This window comes from Aulostomus chinensis, chromosome 8 (assembly GCF_037954235.1).
Source record: "Aulostomus chinensis isolate RoL2024-O1b breed Wild chromosome 8, RoL_Achi_v1.0, whole genome shotgun sequence".
NCBI classification, from domain to species: domain Eukaryota; kingdom Metazoa; phylum Chordata; class Actinopteri; order Syngnathiformes; family Aulostomidae; genus Aulostomus; species Aulostomus chinensis.
Window position 1 is genome coordinate 24,443,039 of NC_141327.1, and position 19,637 is coordinate 24,462,675.

The 19,637-nt window shown below is 40.3% G+C and overlaps 2 protein-coding genes across 3 annotated transcripts in view; both read right to left on the reverse strand.

Annotated features, from left to right (window-relative positions):
* The window catches only part of asah1b (N-acylsphingosine amidohydrolase (acid ceramidase) 1b), a 5,970-nt gene extending 3,976 nt beyond the window's left edge, over window positions 1–1,994 (reverse strand). Inside the window, exons 1-5 of one of the 2 annotated variants that reach the window (XM_086211862.1) lie at window positions 1,825–1,994; window positions 1,657–1,703; window positions 621–711; window positions 443–529; window positions 268–346 (exon numbers count right to left, since the gene is read on the reverse strand). In XM_086211862.1, the coding sequence (XP_086067988.1) occupies window positions 268–346; window positions 443–529; window positions 621–711; window positions 1,657–1,703; window positions 1,825–1,926 (406 nt within the window). In that variant the 5' untranslated portion in view covers window positions 1,927–1,994. The remainder of the gene's footprint in view (window positions 1–267; window positions 347–442; window positions 530–620; window positions 712–1,656; window positions 1,704–1,824) is intronic. The other variant, XM_086211861.1, reaches the window with a different exon arrangement.
* A 1,266-nt stretch (window positions 1,995–3,260) lies between these two features.
* frg1 (FSHD region gene 1) lies at window positions 3,261–12,517 on the reverse strand. Its single transcript, XM_086211863.1, has 9 exons — window positions 12,380–12,517; window positions 11,794–11,861; window positions 11,364–11,486; window positions 10,036–10,093; window positions 8,248–8,362; window positions 6,638–6,742; window positions 6,355–6,446; window positions 4,386–4,496; window positions 3,261–3,443 (listed from the first exon to the last, which is right to left on the reverse strand). The coding sequence occupies exons 1-9, from the start codon at window positions 12,436–12,438 to the stop codon at window positions 3,407–3,409; spliced, it is 768 nt and encodes a 255-aa protein (XP_086067989.1). The 5' UTR covers window positions 12,439–12,517; the 3' UTR covers window positions 3,261–3,406.
* Between the last annotated feature and the right edge of the window lie 7,120 nt (window positions 12,518–19,637).

A 19,637-nucleotide genomic window follows, 5' to 3' on the forward strand; every position in this document is an offset into this window, starting at 1 on the left:
GGCTTGTCATCCAGCATACATCCAGTTTAATGCCCATTTTGGGGTCAGTTGGGTCACGTGTTGTGTTACGTTACTGTGCACCTTCAGGATTGCGCATTAACATACGAAGCCGATTTTCACCAAACCTGGTGGACTGGAGGAGCACGTGCCAGAGAAAGAGCTCATTCAGTTCTGGGGCCGATCCGTTTGACCCAAAACCGTTCTCTTGTCCGAATTTAGCTTTATCACCCAACTTCCTCCTATTGATTGTCGCGTGTGACTTCTTACCGAGGGGAATGCCCGAAGCAGCTGCGATTCCTTGCATTTCCTCTCTGAAAGGGTACGGGAGTGTGTCTGCAATCAAAGGCTGCAAAACACATGAGCAAACTTCCTTCATCATCCTGGAGATGAAGAACTTCAGCGAAGTGAAGGAAGGCGGAGCGGAGTGAGAGAACTAACTCACCAGTGAAATGTCAACCAACTCTATCAGCTTCCCGCTGGGCACAAAAGCATCCGCCAAGTCTTTTATAGCCTGAATCATGTTGACCAGCTTGAAAGGAAGCGCATTAGGATTATTATTTTGGCAGGAGAATAGGAACATTTTTGGAAAAAAAAAAAGAAAGAAAAGTTCTTGTTCTTACGTCTGTTTTTTTGTCAGTAATTAGAGCTGTCCATCTCTTGCTGGGCGCCACGTCGAGGTCCACCGTGTACCAACTGACCGAGCCTTTAAACCTGAACAGAAAAGTGGAGGTCTGTGAAACTGCAGAAGTATATTAATGCAGAGGATACAAACCCCCATTGCAACTCTACTGTTTTGACAGTTCCTGCGATTTTTCTTTTAAATTAGCTTGAACCCCATTCCTCTGGAGTTCTGATGCAGCAACTGAGACCCTGCTGGCTTATGCTGTCTGACCAGTAAATCATCGAGGGTGAAAACAACTGCCAGACCAATGTATCACTGAAATTATTCCCAAGTTTATTCTAACTCAAGTCATTCATCCAGCAAAAATATGCCAAATTATTAGTTCCTCTCACATGTGGAACATCACTACTTTTCTTCAGGTTTTGATTCCAATAAAGTTCTAACTCTGTTAGTCAATGATAATGAAAATAATCATATTGATCCCTTCATTCTTTAAAAAAAAAACCCACATTGGCATCATCAGAGCACATCTGCATCGAGGTATGTTGCCTTGCACTAATCTTATAAATGTTTAAAAAAAACAGTTTTAAATAGAACTCCTTAGCTTTGTATTGAAGCGATGCAATAAAGATTAGTCCGGTATTAATCCTGATTTATCTTTCGCATTACTTGTCTTTTCCTTTCATTTCCCCTTAGACATTACATTTCACATCAAAAAAAATCAGCAGTTTACTCTGTACAGTTAATGCAGTGATATAGAACGTAATTAACACCAGGATAACAAATGTTTTAACTGACAAAACATGGCATGACACACCTTTAAAATCTCATACTCCCAATAAAATGGTGCAGCCACTTATAACAATCAGGAGAATTCCGAGGTGCCCTTGAAGGCAGCACAACCTCGAGTTGAGGCACAGTGGTAGGGGTTAACGTTACACAACGCAGCGAGAACTCACGGAGACTCTCTCCACAACCCCCTTAGTTGTAGCAACGTGTCTTTCTCTATAATTACACACACAAATAGTACTTACGTTGGACCGTTTGGGGGATACATGTCTGTCCGACAGTCTTCTGTATACTGTGAATAAATGTACATTAGCGCAGTAAATCACACAGTTGAAGAGTTTTGACTGACATCAATGTTGTTACTGGACACCGTGTTCTACACGGCGAAATAAGCCAGCAGAAACATCGCTTACCGGCGGTATAAACTGTGACGATGTGACAGTAAATGAAACTGCTAAGATGACAAGAACAAAGTAACCCATTTTGGAGGTTTCCCACACTGTCTCCCGTTGCATGTTAGCCAAATAAGTGAAGAGGCTGCTTGTGTTTATCTCGTGATAGCGCGTTGACTTTTAAGCTACGCAGGGGGAACAGGAAGTTCGCATACGGAGACAAAATGCCTTCTGCGCCCAAAACAGATATTAATGTTCGGTTTTTTTGTGATTTAACAGTCTGCGTATATTTTTAGTCTACTTTTGTTTAGAATAATAGCGGGTTCTTTGGTTGAAATAATTATATAAATGATGCGTAACTCCCCCCCCCCCCCAGAAACATTGTTCAAAAACCAGTGGTAGTGTCCAGGCGACCATAGAGGAACAAAAATGACTGATTTATGGGAAAAATCAATAGACAGTTTAAGCTTCTTCAACACCACTGTTTCTATGAGAAGTCAAGTATATATAAACGTACATATATACATATACAAACGTAAATATATATATGTACACACACACACACATATATATATATATATATATACACACAAATGTATTCCTTTTCTTTGACAGAGAAAAAATTCTTTCATTTAATTCAATTCTTAAATTTAGCTGATTAAAGAACAATTTCAACTATTAAGTGCATAGTGAGAATAAACACCTTTACTTTAACAAGAGAACTGCGCCACTTGAACAACTGTTTCCAGGATGTACTATTTTAAAAAAGTCATAAATCAGTAAAATTGCATGCCTATGACCTGTTACAATATCTGTATATATTTTTTTTTATTGTTTTTCCTTTAGAAACATCCAACAGTAATAACAGTTGGGGGATTGCTTAGAGCTACAGATGATTGTGATAGTTGATATATTTGAGATAAGTTTTATTGCTTTGTGTTTTCGACTGTTAGAGGAGTCGATTCACCAAAACCCATTTCCTGTTTTCCCTTGACAATTCTGAGTGAGTCAGACATTATTATTATACAACAGACTTCACTAAATGTTCTTAAAGTTGAACACACATTCTACCAAACAAGTTCAAACATCTTACTTACCACAGAAGAGGATTTTGGAGCAGCATTATATTACATTCTCACGTATTTTGAGTGAGATTGTCCACAATATTGTGTCCGCATATTTTTGACGGTGAGCCATACCATGACAGCAGGGTGGAGAATTAAATGCAGGTACTTTTAATCAAATACCATCAAACTGATATGAAAGTCAGTGTGTAATACAAGAGAATCCCACTTTTAGAACTTCAGTAAAATAAAGGAAGCTGTTTGCTTTGTGGGCACAACCTTCTGAAGTTGGTGAAACATTCAATGGCTTAAGCAGTTAAAATTCCCCCCAGGGAAGTGATGCACAAGTGCGATCGACCCAAAGAAAGGGTGTGAATGACCAACCAGCCAAACTGACTCGGCCATGTCGTGTTTATTCAAAATATAAAAACAAAGGAAAAAAAAAAAAAGAACATCAAGACGGGGAACAGGGAATGGGTCAGACCTAATAAAATCAAGACATTTACAAAGACACACTGCTCATCTAGAAAGCCGGCTCTTCACTTGCAGTACCGGTCTGCTTTCATTTTGCTCCTCCTGTGAAGAGAATCATCGACAGGTTACACATCTTTTTCACTAACACTTTTTGGTACAACACTGCCGTCAAAAGCGAGACATAAAAGGTTTCCATCGTGTTACTGTTTGGTGCAAGTTTGATGATGAAAGCTGAATGTTTGAGGCCTCATACAATCCTGCGTATCATGCTTGTTATTACTGGCGTGAAAATGTAAATAATCAGGGACGCCCCGTAAAATCTACTCCGTAATCTGACCTCATAGTCAGTGGAGATAAAAAGAGCTCCTTGTTCTTGCGTTATTTCAAAATGGGTTTTTAGTCCTGCTCACAAAAAAAAATAAATTCTAATTTAAAACGACTTTCAACTATACATTATTTGTACATTTTAGTTGCAGTTTTTATATTTCAAATATAATTTAATTTTTACATCGAATTTCTTGAAGTATGAATGTTCAATTTCTGCCACAATATCAAATCCTGTACAAAGGAGAGAAATGGAGATATAATCATTTAAAGTTACAATTCTACTTTATATACTATGACTACTAGTATAATATTAGAAATATAGTACCCGAGCAGTGCGCCCCCCCCCCCCCAGCAAACGCTCAGCAACAGTGCTTTGAGAAATGAGAACTCCCTCCCTTTTAACAGGAAGAAACCTTGAGCAGAAGCAGAATTTGATTCTGTGTGCAGCACTCAGGCACCTACGCGCCATCATTTTCGTTACCTTGTTTTTCACTGAACGAAGACGCTGCTGAAAGCAGAGTGAGAGCCTTAAACTGCCAAGTCCCGCAGTGATTTCAGACATTTCAGCACAAATGCAAGTGAAAGTGTCAAAACAAATGTGAATTTAGGCTTCAATTTTAGAGCATGCCCTTACATCCGATTGGATGCAAATATGGTGGAGTACACCAAGATGCATCGAGTGTGTTTGAGCATGAAAATAGGAGCCAGTTTTCACACCTGTCAAGCAAAGCTTCATGAAACTTTCCATCCATTCTCGCTTTCTTTAGCGTGGTGGGGTCTTCCTCGTTAACCCTGAGCCGCCGGTCCTGGAAACTCTGGAACTTCTTCCTGCAATTCACACAACAGCAGTATCAAATTACTGACAAGTATGTGCCCACCCACATCATCCCCAAAACACCCCTAACAGACCTGAAAATCACTGAAATATTTACAATGTCCTACCACAGATCTGAGAAGCTAAATTCAGATGAGCTCACATATTAACTATTAAAAATTAATGAGCATTAGATGTGCCAGCCCATTAGCATCCACAAATCAACATACAGTATTAGTACATAACAAAGTAGTTATGTTTTCAAGTCAGGAAGTTTCACTGGGAATATTTTTTTTTAATTCGGGGAACATTTTTTAATTAACTTTTTGACCAGAAACTATGTATCACAATAAGCTCTGCCATAATGCATCAAGGTGGCGCGGCACCCTGAGGACTGCCGTCCCAAACATTCCTCTTATGAATGAGTCGGGAGCCGCCTGAAATAATCTGTTATTCCCATATAAACTATCACAAGAACATATCCAAATTTCTGTCACAACAGTGCTACAAACAAACAGCATCTGGCTGTTTTTTGATTCCCGAGATGCACTACATCTAAAAAGCATTTGAGAAAATAAACACGCCATCAAGAGAAATGCTGGAGGGCGACTATTATCAGCATGTCAACATGATGAGTCCATTTCCCCACTATTCATTTAAAACAAATAATAGAGCGGGAGCACATGGCAAGGAGACGACAGCTTCAGACATATTGCCTGCAACTTAATAGGCCACAGACAGGCCGTACATAAAAACACTCATCGCAAGTTAAAGTGTGGTGTTGCCCACTTTCCCATCCAACCCCAACATCGCACCATCAAATGCATCATCGTGCCATGAGATTGATGAGGCGCTGGCTTGAAAAGGTGCGATTTTACACCGAGGGAGGTGATTTTGTTGTCAAGATCCCGCCAGAGCAAACTGACAGAATGAAGAAGAAGACGGGATGGAAATCACTGTTTGTAAACATCGCAACAAAGTGCTTTTGCCCCAATTATTCTAAAGTGCTTTTCAGGGGAGGATGGGAGGTTTTACTGTTGAAACAGTAAAACCTCCCACGGATAAAACCAAAGTATAATTACTGAGACATGGCAAAAACTTTAACACTTTCACTCAAAAAAAAAAAAAAAAAAATAATAATAATAATAAAAAAATATTTAAAAATCCATCCTCTCTTATTGTCACATGTGTGTGTTTGGTAAATGCAGTGCTGTGTACCCAACCGGCAGGGACGGGTCACCTCACTTTTTTTTTTTTTTACTAATGTCCAGGTGCTAGAGGTGAAAATTTGCAGTAACGCTACAATCGAGCATTTTTACATCTGTTACCAAAGTTCACTTCCACATACTACAAATAAACACAATAAAAAGTTACTTTGCTGCATTAAGGGTGATCTGCATGATTAGTTGAATGTGTTTGTTGTTGTGAAACACAGATTTCTGAGCAAATTACAGAAAATATCCCCTAAATCCAATATATCAGTCTTGGAGTAAATCATTAATGACACACAGTCAGAGAGGAGCTGATAACACACGGAAGTGATTCACAAACTAAAAAATGCTACTGAGTCCCTCCAACGCATAAAAACAATCGTATTTACCAAAATGTTCAATTTTTCTTGAATAAAAACCAGCTGCCACCTCCTCACATCGCTCTGTTTGTGAAGACAAGGGCAAAATAACTTCTGGCTGAGTCTAAATTTGCAAAATAAATGCAGCATTAACCAGTGCACTGAGCCTGCCGGGGAACATCAGCCACTTGATATGAAAATCATATGCAGAAATAATCGCACATGGGCTCCTTCATTTGTTTTTCATTGGGCTGCTAGTGCATCAAGTCAGCACTGCAGGTGACACGCTGGAAGTTACGTACACGTAATTGACCTCGCAGGACTTCACGTTGCCCCTGTCCTCATCGGCAATGTCATCTTTATGCTTGACCTCTCGTTCCACACTCGATCTGATCTGTTCATCATTCAGGGGAGAAAAAAAAAAAAAGAGACTGTGCATTAAATATCAACACCTTGGACCCCCTGAAGCGAGGTCACACACATTGTCCCCCTTCCGTCTAAACAGTCAGGTCCCCACAGAGACGGCGTGCTAGAAATGAACGGATTAACATGCAACCTTGTGGAAGAACACAGTTTACACGTCACCTTCACCATCTCGCCATCCCCTGCTGTCTTGCTCTTGGCCACGATGTCCCCACTGTCACTGTAGGAGATGAAGCAGCTATTTGCTGCCAGGAGAGCCATTTTGCCCTGAGGCGGAACAGACAGTAAACAGTGGAAGAGGCAGTAGATTAGACACAAGTGCAGTGAGGCTCCTTGTTGTGACAGCCATGAAAGGTTGCCTGATATTTGATGTGAACGAGTCTCAAGGTTGTGGCAGGCATGGGGCTTAAAAACTCAACAAAGCATCAAGGCAGGCAGCGTGCTACTGTGATAAGGTAGATACATACTGCATAATGACTCAGTTGCTCGTCACTACAAAGATATTAGAAAAGTATTGCAATACTCTGCTGTTAAAACTTCTACTATACCACATTTCACTTGTATTATTTAAAGAATATTCGTGTTTTAATATGTCACATTTCCTGGGTGGGGCCGACATGTTACTCTGAGGCTGTGCGTGCATGCGTGTGTGAATGTGTGTGTGAGCGTACAGCGCTGAGCTCCCGCTCCCTGCAGTCACAGAGCTTACGGTGACAAAACAGAACTTGTCCTCAACTTTGAGATCAGATCAAGTGGTAAGATCGATAGTGAGGAAGCAAAGGTTTTGAATGTTAATAAAAAGAATAATTCACAATTCATTAGGTGAACGATTTGTACAATTCTGATGCATTCAAAGGTTCGTTGTTGGTTTTTTTTCCAGCTGTTAGGCTCTTTGCTATTGTGTAATTTGCTTTGTGGTTCGCTTGGCCGTTATGCTGGAGTAATTCAGATGAACCTTGTGTGTCTATGTTGCAATGAAACATCAACACATATTTGTTATCAGTCTTGCTAGTTTCAACTCAGAGTTTAATGTTGATTTTAAGATCCCATGTTCAGGGGCAACCCATGTATAGCTGCTTCGGTGAGCTGGTGGGATCGAACCAGACTGAGGATGAAATGCATAAAGTAAAAGTTATATAAGGAAAAAAAGGGATTAGTCCGAACCATGAATCCAAACAAAGCTCCTCTAAGAGGCCCAGAATACAAACATAAAGCTGGAAATGAGAATAACAGGCTCTTTAATAAAAATAAATAAATAATTAATTAAAAAGTCATTGTTGTGGTAATAAAATGTATCATTCAACTTGCTGTGCTGCTGCCTTTGGGCATAATTATCAAAGAAATGTCAACACACTAATAGTTTCCTGTCAGAAATGTTCTTGTTACAAATTAAACCTTTTCAGAGTGGCAGAGCACCACTAAAGCAAAGACAACTGCTAGCGGGCTGCCTCTCATCGAGTGCCAGTCATTGTAATAATCAATGTAATTTAAAAACAAAAACAAAAACAAAAAAAACTAGAATTTGTTGTTCTAATCAAGACTTGGACTGATTCCCAACCAATCACAACAGCTATTGCTTAAATATTTCTTATCTTTTCGCTTAAAACAAACGAGGTTCTTGAGGTTGAAGGTCTGCAGTGAACACGGATGGTAATCCGCTGTTAGAGGGAAAGATGATGAAGGCTTTTCTTTTTTAAAATCTCTTAATTCAAACGGTATCAAAACTTCAACAACTAATATGACATCAGAGAGACTTCACAGGATTGACTCACATCTTGAAAAACGGGCTCCCACTGTTCTCTGGAGCCGATGGCATCAGATCGCCCCACCACCAAATCATCGGAGTTGAGACCCAGATACTTCCCGTATCCAGACTTCAAGGCTATTCTGCAACATGATCATATTTAATTGATTACACCACCTCAATTCAAAGCCACTTTAATTTGTTTACCCCACATGAACACACGCATGCACGCACGCACACACGCATCTTGGGACTGAGTGTCCTGTCAAGATCACTTGGGGTTTCTCCATATCCACACATAAATCTTATCTTAATTCCTGCTGCTTTGCACCTGCCTCAGTAAACCAGGAGGTGAGTCTTTATTTGTATAAGATGCTCAGAAGTTAACTAGGGAGCGAACTCTCCGGTTGGTGGCGCCCAGACCTGCTCCGACACCATCCCAGCCCACATAAATAAATCATCCAGCTGCCACTCATCCGAAGAATTATATTCTTAGATTCATAACCTGCACCCGCAAGGACATTTCACTCTACCTCTTTATTGCCTTATAAATTATGCCGAGCAGCATAAGACAGTCGAGTTGGCACGAGATAAGCACAGTTCCAAGCGAAACTAGAGTGACAATTATCTCCAGATAGTCACAACAGCATCAAGCCAGCAACTTGTTGTCTTTTGCTAATAGTTTAATGTCTATAGCTGTCAAAAACTATAAATGCTCCTTTCTAAAGATGATCAGGTGAAGGGCAGTGTTTTCCTCATGTACTCTTGATGCCACAGTCAAAAGCAAACTCGTGTAGGAAAGAGAGGCCTGGGTGGTAACAGTGTGTGTGTGTGTGTGTGTGTAAGTGTAAGTGTAATCCACAGCTAGGAAGACAGTCCTCCCCTGTAGGTACAGGTAGGCACCGTGGCCCCAATGTAACTTCTGATGAAAATTAACTGGTATCAACATGCTAACAAGTAGCACTGTTTAGGTATGACGACAATAAAGAGTGTCTTGAAACAATAATGGCGGCTCGTGAAGAGGTAAACTATTACAGCAACAGTTCTGTGAAAAGTTGAGGGAATTTCCACTTTTGAAAGGAGAGCAAAAAACAGCTGGTTCATCCAATCACCTGCCAGCCAGGTAGTTTTTGTTACCTATTGGATATAAACAGTTTGTAAGGCCCAATGGTCAGATGATTGTGTGAAACAGAAAGTGCCCAGAAACACTACCATGGTCAAATCTGTCAGTTAAGAATGATGTCTGGAATTAAGGCTGGACAATACACTCTACTGATATAGTGATATTAGACGAAGTATCATCTTAGAATTAGTAAGAAACATATAGTGATATTAGACGAAGTATCATCTTAGAATTAGTAAGAAACATATAGTGATATTAGACGAAGTATCATCTTAGAATTAGTAAGAAACATATAGTGATATTAGACGAAGTATCATCTTAGAATTAGTAAGAAACATATAGTGATATTAGACGAAGTATCATCTTAGAATTAGTAAGAAACATAAAGTGATATTAGACGAAGTATCATCTTAGAATTAGTAAGAAACGTAAGTGCTGCCTTTTCTGATTTAAAGGCAGCGTCACAGTAAAATAATATCATTTACAGAACTCACCAGGCTGTTGCAGCTGTTCCAATATTGGCCTTCAACATTACTGATAATAACTTACCAAACATTTCATTTTGTCAATGTTTTGTGAAAGAATCAACAGTCATCCCACCATCGACACCGCCACATCAATACTGAGGTATTTGTCAACAATATTGCAATATTTGGTTTCTAATCTGGAAGCACTTTGTCTTCGTGTACTCACCTCGTGTCTGACACCTTTATGGCAGTAAACTGTTCAGGAGGGTCTGGGCCTTCATCATCTGAAAAACAAAGAATTACTTTTAAATCATTTAAATCCAAAATAAGTACATTTTGCATCTGGTCAAAAGCCAAGTTTTTATTCTGAAACAACAAAATTCTGGAAACAATTTTTAGCATTTAATGAGTTACAACAATTAACAATTGTCTCATTATTAAAACGTGTGCAATTTCTTCTTCCACCAAGTTTATCTCTGAGTCCTGCCTCATGTTTTACTCATGCAGTCTTGTAATTAATAATTCAAACCCTCTGGCTACCCAGTGCTGGGCTATTATGGGTCCAGTGCACCACCACTGAGACTTCTAGAATAAGATATGGCAGAACTGTTGTGTTGCATTTAAATGTTTTATGTTTTAAAGGAAGTGTCTGGGGTTTTCAATGTTTTCACAGAACAGTGACCTGTGTTGAAGCCACTTACTGAGCTTTAAAATAAATCACATTCTTTTTCTGCAAAGGTCTTGACACCATCGTTACCTGGTCAAGGACAAACAGATTTTACTTGACAGTAAAATGTGACAGCACGTTTTTTCAGAGGCTGATTAAGTCAGACTGTTACCCTCCAAGTAGATGAAGAGAGCATCAGCGTGTTTCCTCTGCCATGCAGGTGAGTAGGTTTGCAACTTTCCATGAGGCTGCATCATCCTGCCTGCACAGGAAAACTAATCACTCCTCTCTTGCAATCTCCCACGGTCTTTCATCTCTGAGATTATGTACACGCAAAGGATGAGGACTCACTATGGGAATTGGGATGCTTCTATCTCTCAGCCGTTTTGCCTGGTTCTAACAAAACTAGGGCTGAATTAATTGTTTGGAGAGTGACTCTCTGTGCAGACTATTAAACTCAGTGCTACTCCCTCAGAACCGCCCCAAGGCAGAGGGGAAACACTGAGTAAACTAAGTCCATGGCCTCAACTCAACCCCTGTTCAGCCTTTTCTGTCTGATGTCTGGATTTACTATTTCAGAACTTGTCGCTTCGTGGATTGAAGGCAAAAAAACAACAACCCTCAAATGCCTGGAGCTCACAGTAAACAAAAGATCAAAATGACTGAGTTTTAGCGAGACCGGACATAACATTTTAGATAAGTGCTGATGATCAGTCTTTATCCTTTCTGATGTAAAGCCTGCAACTTCAAAGAGTACTCTGTGTACTTGTCATTATGAGTGATTGATTACATTTTTCCAGGTTGCAGGTTCTAATTACACCAAAGACACTAAATTGAGGTGTACATGTTGGACCAACTCTGAAATGACTTCTGGCAAAATTTCATACCTTTATGCGGAGCACCAATAGTGAAGAGACCAGTATCTAGGGCATGAATGTAAGAGTTGTTCTGCATCTCTATGGCAACTGTTCCAGTAATTTCCCCAAAACCACTGATACACCACCAACCACCTGATGAATAGAAGAAGAAGAAAAAAAAAAACAGTACAAATTGTTGACAAAATCAACATGAAAAGCCACCTTATAGCTCTAGTCTGGTGAAAGGGATTTTGAAGGGAAATGAAGGTATAAAATGGGTGCTTGGAGTTTAGGACTACTAACGTGGAATTATTCCAACAAAGGATGCAGCAAAATATTATTGCCAGGGGCTGATTAATCAGTTGAAGTGAAAGGTTACGTAAGAGGTTTCAAGAATTTGTAGGACTGGATTTGAGCTCCTTAAAATATAGTGTGATGATGCTCGAAAGACAGGACATACCAACGACGTCAGGTTTTGATTCTTCATTTCCTGCATTTCCCTTCTTATCTTTGTGTTTCTTCTTCTTTCTATGAAAACACCAAAATGAATATGATGCATGATACATTACCTATTTGCGAAATGTTCAACACCCAACATGAAACTGAAAATGCACAAACAACCGTGTGCTTCGTGTAGGTTTACATTTCCAATAAAACGCTGTTAAATAAAAGTAAAAGAACATACAACTAAAGGTTTTTGAATATATCTTTCTGAGTGGTATATAACTATTCAGTTTTAAAAATCTATGGTTTTGTCACCGTTGCCTTAGAACGTGAACAAATATTATTTACAATATATCCACTATTTACATTACTTGGGAACAAAGAAGCAATGAGCTACAACCTAAAAAAACAAAAAACAAAAAAAATACTCGGTGAAAAATAGAGGATTTTATTTATCTGCTGTAAATTGGCTCCCCTCAAGTTGTTTTACGTTAGCCTCAACTAGCATTAGCATAGTTTACGGAGGATAATCCACTTACTAAATCGTAGTTAATACCTTCAGCTGATAGCAACTTGTCTTAGTACCTGCGAGACGTGCTTACCCTTTGTTTAGACCTTTCAAAACAAGTTTGGTCGATTTAACGCGAGAATATTCAGCCATTATTAAACTGTTAGGATACAATGCTAGTCGTCAATGGACGTGTTGATACAACTACGGCAGCCGCAAACGTAAAAAAAGGTCGCGCCTAAAACTCGCGCGCTTGTTGTACAATTTAGATTACGTAAATACATAGACATCGAAAAAAACATTGACAATTAAGTTGTCTAATTTGTCAAGTTACGTGATATTTCATGATTTTGAAGTCGCTGAGGCAAGTAAAACCTAATGAAAAAATTGAATTTATGAAATATATTATAAAATAGGTGTCTTATTCATTCATTGTAGTCATAAATCAGATTAGCGTTGCTTAGTGACGTGACACGGAAGCTACTGACTTTATCAAGATGAATTCTCAATTAAAACATAGGAAATTAGTATCATTGTAAGAAAAAAAGTAGTAAAGGGGCTGTCTGATTTATGCAGAGAAGCCATGATATCTGATATTGATCTGTGTTTTGTCACGTGACATGGAACCTGCTTGGGGGGGTCATTAAAACATTACTTATTATCATTATCATCAACAGAGATATCAGTAAAATTGTATATTATGATGTGTGTTTTATGCGTCAATATCAGACATCCCGTATTGATTCGGAGGTGATAGATAATCACTGGAGGCTATTGTAGGGGGAGATAAAATCACTTTTGAGAAAGCAATTCATTTTTCATTAAAATAGTCATAAGATATGAATCCTTCAACCCCCTCCCTCCCAACCCTGGAGGGGAACCTCAAACATGGCATTGTTGTGTACCTGTTACGGCTAATGTCACCTCATTAAACAGGAATTGCCCAATCAGGAGTCTGTGACGGGAGGTAGTAAATCATTTGTGGACTCTGTCAAGAAGTAATTAGACACAGGCGTGTGTTATCTGCCTAAAGCAGTAAAAACAAAGTGGTAAGACCTCCATCACCCAACATGAAAAAAGTTACCGGGCTGGTGTAAAACTAATGAAGACAGCCCAAATAACACTACAGACTCATCACGCTCTAACTGATGCTGGACAGAAACTGCTGTGGTAATAGAATCTGGTGGTTGCTGTGCTGGAGGAAAAGTTAGATTCAGAAGGTGGAAGATTAATCTGACCAAAAAAAAAAAAAAAAAGTCCTGTAAGCTTTAAGGAAGTTAGTCAGTCAGGTTTTGGAAGTCTTGAAACAACATTTTAGCCTAAAGTGAATCCCTCTGTCATTTGTCAAATTCTGTGATACTTTGACAGAAATCCCAGTTGTTGACAGGATTAAACAGTCATAACTTGTACCCAAAGAGCTGAGTGGTTAAGCCCATAAGCAGCCTATTTAAAAGGCGCTGGAGGAAGACCATGTCAAGGGAGGACATGCAAAGTTGCACCATCCCTCGCTGTGAAAAATCACCACAAAAATAACATGCTATCAGTAAATACAGAAATGTAAACATACTAACTGGCTGAAATCCCAGGGGAGGTGACCCTTCAAGGATAATATGCAGACATGTTATTGTTCCTAAATTAAAGCAGCGGTGTAAAAAAAAATATCCTAAATCGAATTCTAGGTGACAACCTAGGAGAAATAATCCGACAAGTAATACAAAGCAGCCATTGCTCATATCTCCTGTCAGCTCGCCTCATACGTGCATCACTATTTCATCCATAATGCTTATAAAAGCCAAGCTTGATGGAGTGACGGTAAATGCTCCTCACGATGTGTGGGATGGCAAATGTTTGCGAATTATCTAATAGTACGCCACCTCTCACAGTGTAAATGTTGGCCCTGTCATCCGGTGAAGGACGAGTTAATTCAGGACCATTCCTGTGTCCTTTGTGTCATTCATGTCCTTGTTAGAGTGCCTTGGATCTAACGAATCTTCCTGCTCCATTAGCTGCCGTTCAGCTATGAAGAAGCACATTTATCATCCCTTACATATACTGGACCAAACCAGCAACGCTGCTGACAAGGATTAACTCCTATGGGTGAAAATATCTTCTTGTCTCAAAATCAGCATCACAAACGATAAAATGTATGTTTTATTTGAAGTCTTGTGCTTGCACGTGTTGTTGCTGGGATGTTCGCCCATTATACGTCCGGGCGCCTGGGGAATTTCTTTAAACCTGGCTCAGTTGTCCACTGGGTTTCACGTATGATCTGAAAAGATTTTGGAGATCAAAGATGCAGATGACTGTCACCTCAAACCCATCCATCCATTTTCTTCCACTTATCCTGTCAAGGGTCGTGGGGGTGGGGGGTGGGGGTGGCTGGAGTCTATCACAGCGGTGAGAGGCGGGGTTCACCCTGGACAGGTCACCAGTCCATCACAGGACCAACGCATAGAGACAGACAACCATTCACACTCACAGTCACACCTACAGTCAATTTAGAGTATCAATCAGCCTCGTCCTCTCTTGATGTCTTTGGACTGTGGGAGGAAGCTGGAGTACCAGAGAGAACCCACACAGGAACAGGGAGAACATGCAGACTCCGCACAGAAAGACACCGTGCTGGAGCCGGGGCTTGAACCCTGAACCTTCTTGCTGTGAGGCGACAGCGCTGACCACTGCGCCGCCTGTCACCTCAAATGAATGCAATGTATATCATGTTCTTGTTAGAGTGAAATGTCTTCAGCTTCAAATATCCTCTGGTACTCTGGGAGGAATTGAGAAGACTTTGGTGGTCAAAAGTTAAAGGTCATGATCCCTATCACCTCAGATCGAGCCATGACTCTGGAACACACAGAGGGAATTTCTCCAAATATGGCATAACTATCCAATGGGATTCATGGATGAAATGGAAAGATGTTGGGGTGGGGGTGGGGTCAAAGGTCATAATCAGTCACCTCACATGAACATTATGTCTCTGGAGCACTTTGAGGGAATTTCTCCAAATTTTTCCAAAAACGGCTGACTCACCTGCACCAACCCACTCACTGCATGACTACATTTTAGCTTCAGGGCACTTCTTAGTAACTTTGTGCGCTAAAAGATACCACAGTTATCTTTACCCGGCAACACACAGAACATTTTTGCAGGCGGTTAAGTTTTAAGTGACTCCTTCATTTTGTTGAAGTGCTGTTAATGAATTCTCTCACATCAACACTCCTCTGCTCACCTCTCCTCCTCACTTCTCTCGTGTAATTGTGTGTTGTATCTCTTGGATCTATTTCAGCTGTTGTTCTGTTAGCACCCTTCCCCCCCAAAAAATTGTACTTGTGAAGTCATTTCCACCCCCCCCCCCTTCATGACCTTCTCCTGTCCTACAAGTGTCATATAATCCCCCAGTGGGGCTGTAGGTGATAGAAGGTTAAGTTGCTGACAGTGTGGAGCAGGTGTTTTCATAAGCGGCAGCGTGCTGTTACATTGCTCCTACGGCTGCACTCTCACTTTTTTTCAATGTCACAGCTCCTTCCCAATATGTTTCTTCTGCTTTCACGATATGTTTGTGCATGCGTGTGTGTGTTTCCACCAAACTAAAAGAGTTTCACGATGAGCACGTGTAAGAGGAGACGGATGAAGACGGCCCAGAAGCTTACAGTTCACTTGCAGTTGCTGTGTGTGGCAATGAGAGACGAGCAGAAGTCAAATATTTGAGCTGTTAATATGCAGCATGGGCTTGTTTCTTTTAATCGTTGTATTGGACAAAATCTGAACACAATCACAGTGGCATATGAATATATGCAAGACCTTCGCTGATGTGTCATCAGATGGTATCTATCATCCCAGGATGTTTGTATGAACATGGAGAATTACCGGTCATATGGTAGTTAAGAGATAGATTATTGCACCTCTGGCTGCGATTGAACAAAATGTGAAAAGCAAAAGTTGAAAAAGAAAGTGCCTGACATGCATTTGTTTCTCCCATTATTCAGTGAAGGACAGCAACACATTTATTAACAAAAGACACACAATTAAAGAGATTAACTTGAGAAATGCAAGGAGAGCTATTTATCCTCAGATGAGTTGAGTGGCTGCCTAAATACTTTTCATGGTGGACTGGACAGCAGTATTACTTGACTTCATGGAGCTCTGGCTCTGGAAATTGACTAGAGTCTACAGTCATTTGGAGGTCTTAAGGCAATTTCTCTGCTGCTTATTGAAGGGAGGAGTTCAGAGAATGGTTAAACATGTGTGACCTTTCCTTTCAGTGACTCCATGAAAATCTCTCTGTGTGAGATACAATCCATCCGGTACCCTAGTTCCGCTCCTTAATTATTGCGTTTAACTTAACAGCAATATTTCACTCAAAATATTATTTTTTTTGCCTTTCAGTTACTCATAAATATGTGTCTTGAACTTACAAGGACATTTTCCCTCCAGCATCACTTCTATGTGACTCTGGGATGCAGCAGGAGGCAGACACGTATGTTATTAGCTTGAAGCTAATGGGGACTGATGCTAACAGCACCTATAGCAACAAAACAACAGCCAAACTACCATTCACAAACTCTCAAGCGCATTGTCTGATATAATCCCTGTGACGGAATGCAGTCCTGTGAATGGGCACTGAACCGGACGGTTAACAGTTAGTTGTTTAGATTTTTGATCAAGTCAAATTGTTGTTTTTTTTATTACTGAGCAAACGACGACATGAAGACGACATCATGAATTATGCCTTCAATGATGTGCTTGAGAGTTTTTCAACGGACATTTTCTCTTAGTTGTTCTGTTGTTTGTTGCCATTAGTTTCAAGCTAACCATATGCGACTGGCTCTTTCTGCATTTTGGAGTCCCAAATATAAGATTTCATACAAGAAGAAAAAAACCCCCCCACAACTTTTGCACTCAGAAACTTATTTATGAGTACTAGAAAGACAAACCCCCAAAACAAACACTTTTTGGGTGAGGGATCACATTAAACATTTGAGTTTAAAATTCAGATACTGATTTCACACCATATTGAATTGATGTAGTAAATTTGAATTCCAAACGTATCCCAATGTAATGATGACCACAAAATAATGAAAATATGACGGTGAAATGAGTATAATTGCAGTTCAAATATCAGTCTGCCCTGTGTGACTGTGGAACTGAATGTTAATTCCACAAACAGCAAACACACAAACAAACCCAGTGCTATCAGTGACCCCTTTTAAATGCATCGTCCTCACGGAAATAAAAGATGTTAAAGCCTTTTGCTGCCCGCTGCCCTTGAGAACTGCATTCGCTGCCAAGAATTTTAAAAAGAACACTGACTTTTATCTAATTATAAGCCTTATAAAACCCGTAATTTTGCAAGCCGCTGAAAATAAAACAGTTGTAAAATTTCTTACTGGCTAGAAATAACACAGTTGCATTGTTGCAGACATGTATTTTTCCACGTTTGAGATGATAACAAGCATTGTGGTTTGTGCTTCCTGTCTGCAGCTCTGCTCTGCTGGCTCTCGCAGTCTTGCTTCAGAGCACCTAAATCCCTGCCTCACTCCTTCTGTCATCCTGCCCACCCTCCTGTCTTTTCACTTAATGCTCACCATCTTCACAGTCCTTTCAACCCCATCCTCACAGACCTTGAGATTGCCTTCCATCAGTTCTGAATGTTAAAAGAGACTAATTTATTACCCAACCTGGGCCCCTCTGCAGCAGGGCAGAGGAAGACACTGGGGCTGCATGTATGAGTCATCTCACCTTGTTGTTTTGCGCATCACCACTGGGGGGCAGCCTACACACATGGCTATGTGCACCAACACTCAGCGTGACATCCACCCTGCTGATTGGAATTCGCCTATGTGAGTTTAGCTGGCCGCCTATAATGAATCAGGACCGGATATTTTTTAGTCATGCATATATGTATGATTCACACGAAGAGAGACGACATTTTTTAAGATTTTATTTTCTATTTTATGAATCTAATTCGAATGACTAACGTGAGATGGTTTTAATTCACTTTAAATGGCATGGAGGGACATGTGAGAATTTCCTTCAGGAGCACATTTGAAAGACCCTCGGTTGCTGACAGCATACATTCACATGAATGAGTTTAGCTGTATGGTAGAAATTAAATCGCCTTATTTACACGCTTAGCAGGAGACATGTTCCACGACTAATTACTCCACTGCACTTAATAAACTAATTGTGCCCTTTTTTTGTCCTGATGTAAATGGTACTGAGGGTTTTGTAGTCCACGGGCATCACATCACTGCCATTTCACACCAAATATTTCCTCTCTTATAATCGGACGTCACCGCTGGCTCCTCAGTTACTTGCCACATTACTCACTGTGGCTGCGCGGCATCAAGTCAAAAAGCCTCTCAGAGTATGAGAGAGTGGCTGAATAATTCACAATGCTGTGTATTTTTAAACTCATTCTTACATTTATAATGCAGAGATATTTGAATCCTATGACACTGACACGCTGTTAATCTTTTAGTGTCTGCACATCTCGGTAGGCTTTTATTGGAGAATCACTGCAAGTTCGCAAAAACATTACATGCGCTGACACACATGCGTCTGTACAAAGTGAGATTCGTACGCTCGTGTCTCATTCATACGCCCCACGAACACAAATGGCCTCATGTTTATGACTTGTCTTTTTTTTGTAAAGGGGAGAACCTAGATGTGACATCACCTCTGGAGTGAGCTCCGGCACTCTGGAGTGGGAGGGATGAATTTGAACGTTTTCAAGATTCTGTGACTTTCTAATAATATGACCCTGTGATTTCACGCCTTACTGTACAGCAGTGATCGAGAGAAGATGGAATGAGAGGGGACATGAATCACTTGCTGGATCTGAACCAGGTTTGAACCCACAGTCTCACAAGCATATGGTAATTATGCAATAATGATCTGTTGTCTGCTGAGCTCCCTGTAAGGTATTCTTCCCAACATATTGCTGTTGCTCCGTTCACAACATGGTAGCGTTGGCACTCTGAAGTACACTCAGACGCAGACAATCTCCATACATTGCTCCGTGGGAGGTGAATTATTGTTTTAACACAGAGATTTTAAAAAATGGTTTGGTTGGTTTTGAAAATAATTGTTATTAATTATCTTTCCACCAGCATGCAATACAAAACTGGAAGCTTCAAGCAGTCCACAAACCAATGGGTGCTGTCACAGTTGCCACGCCCACTTCTTATGACATGACAACGGTATCGCTTGTGCTTAGAGCCGGCGGTAAACCTGGACAATCTGTGACACACGACACAGCTTTCCCAGCTTATGAACACTGTAGTTTTCACCACAAGCAAGTTTCTGTCTTGAATATAAAATCTTTATGTCATTGTTTATCTACTGCATGG

Coding starts and splice junctions, on each gene's coding strand:
- frg1 (XM_086211863.1), bottom strand. CDS start 12,438: ATGGCTGAATATTCTCGCGTTAAATCGACCAAACTTGTTTTGAAAGGT. Junction 6,743..8,247: donor GGGAGCCCGTTTTTCAAGAT/GTGAGTCAATCC, acceptor GTTCCGCCTCAG/GGCAAAATGGCTCTCCTGGC. Junction 4,497..6,354: donor TCCTGCGAGGTCAATTACGT/GTACGTAACTTC, acceptor TGTGAATTGCAG/GAAGAAGTTCCAGAGTTTCC.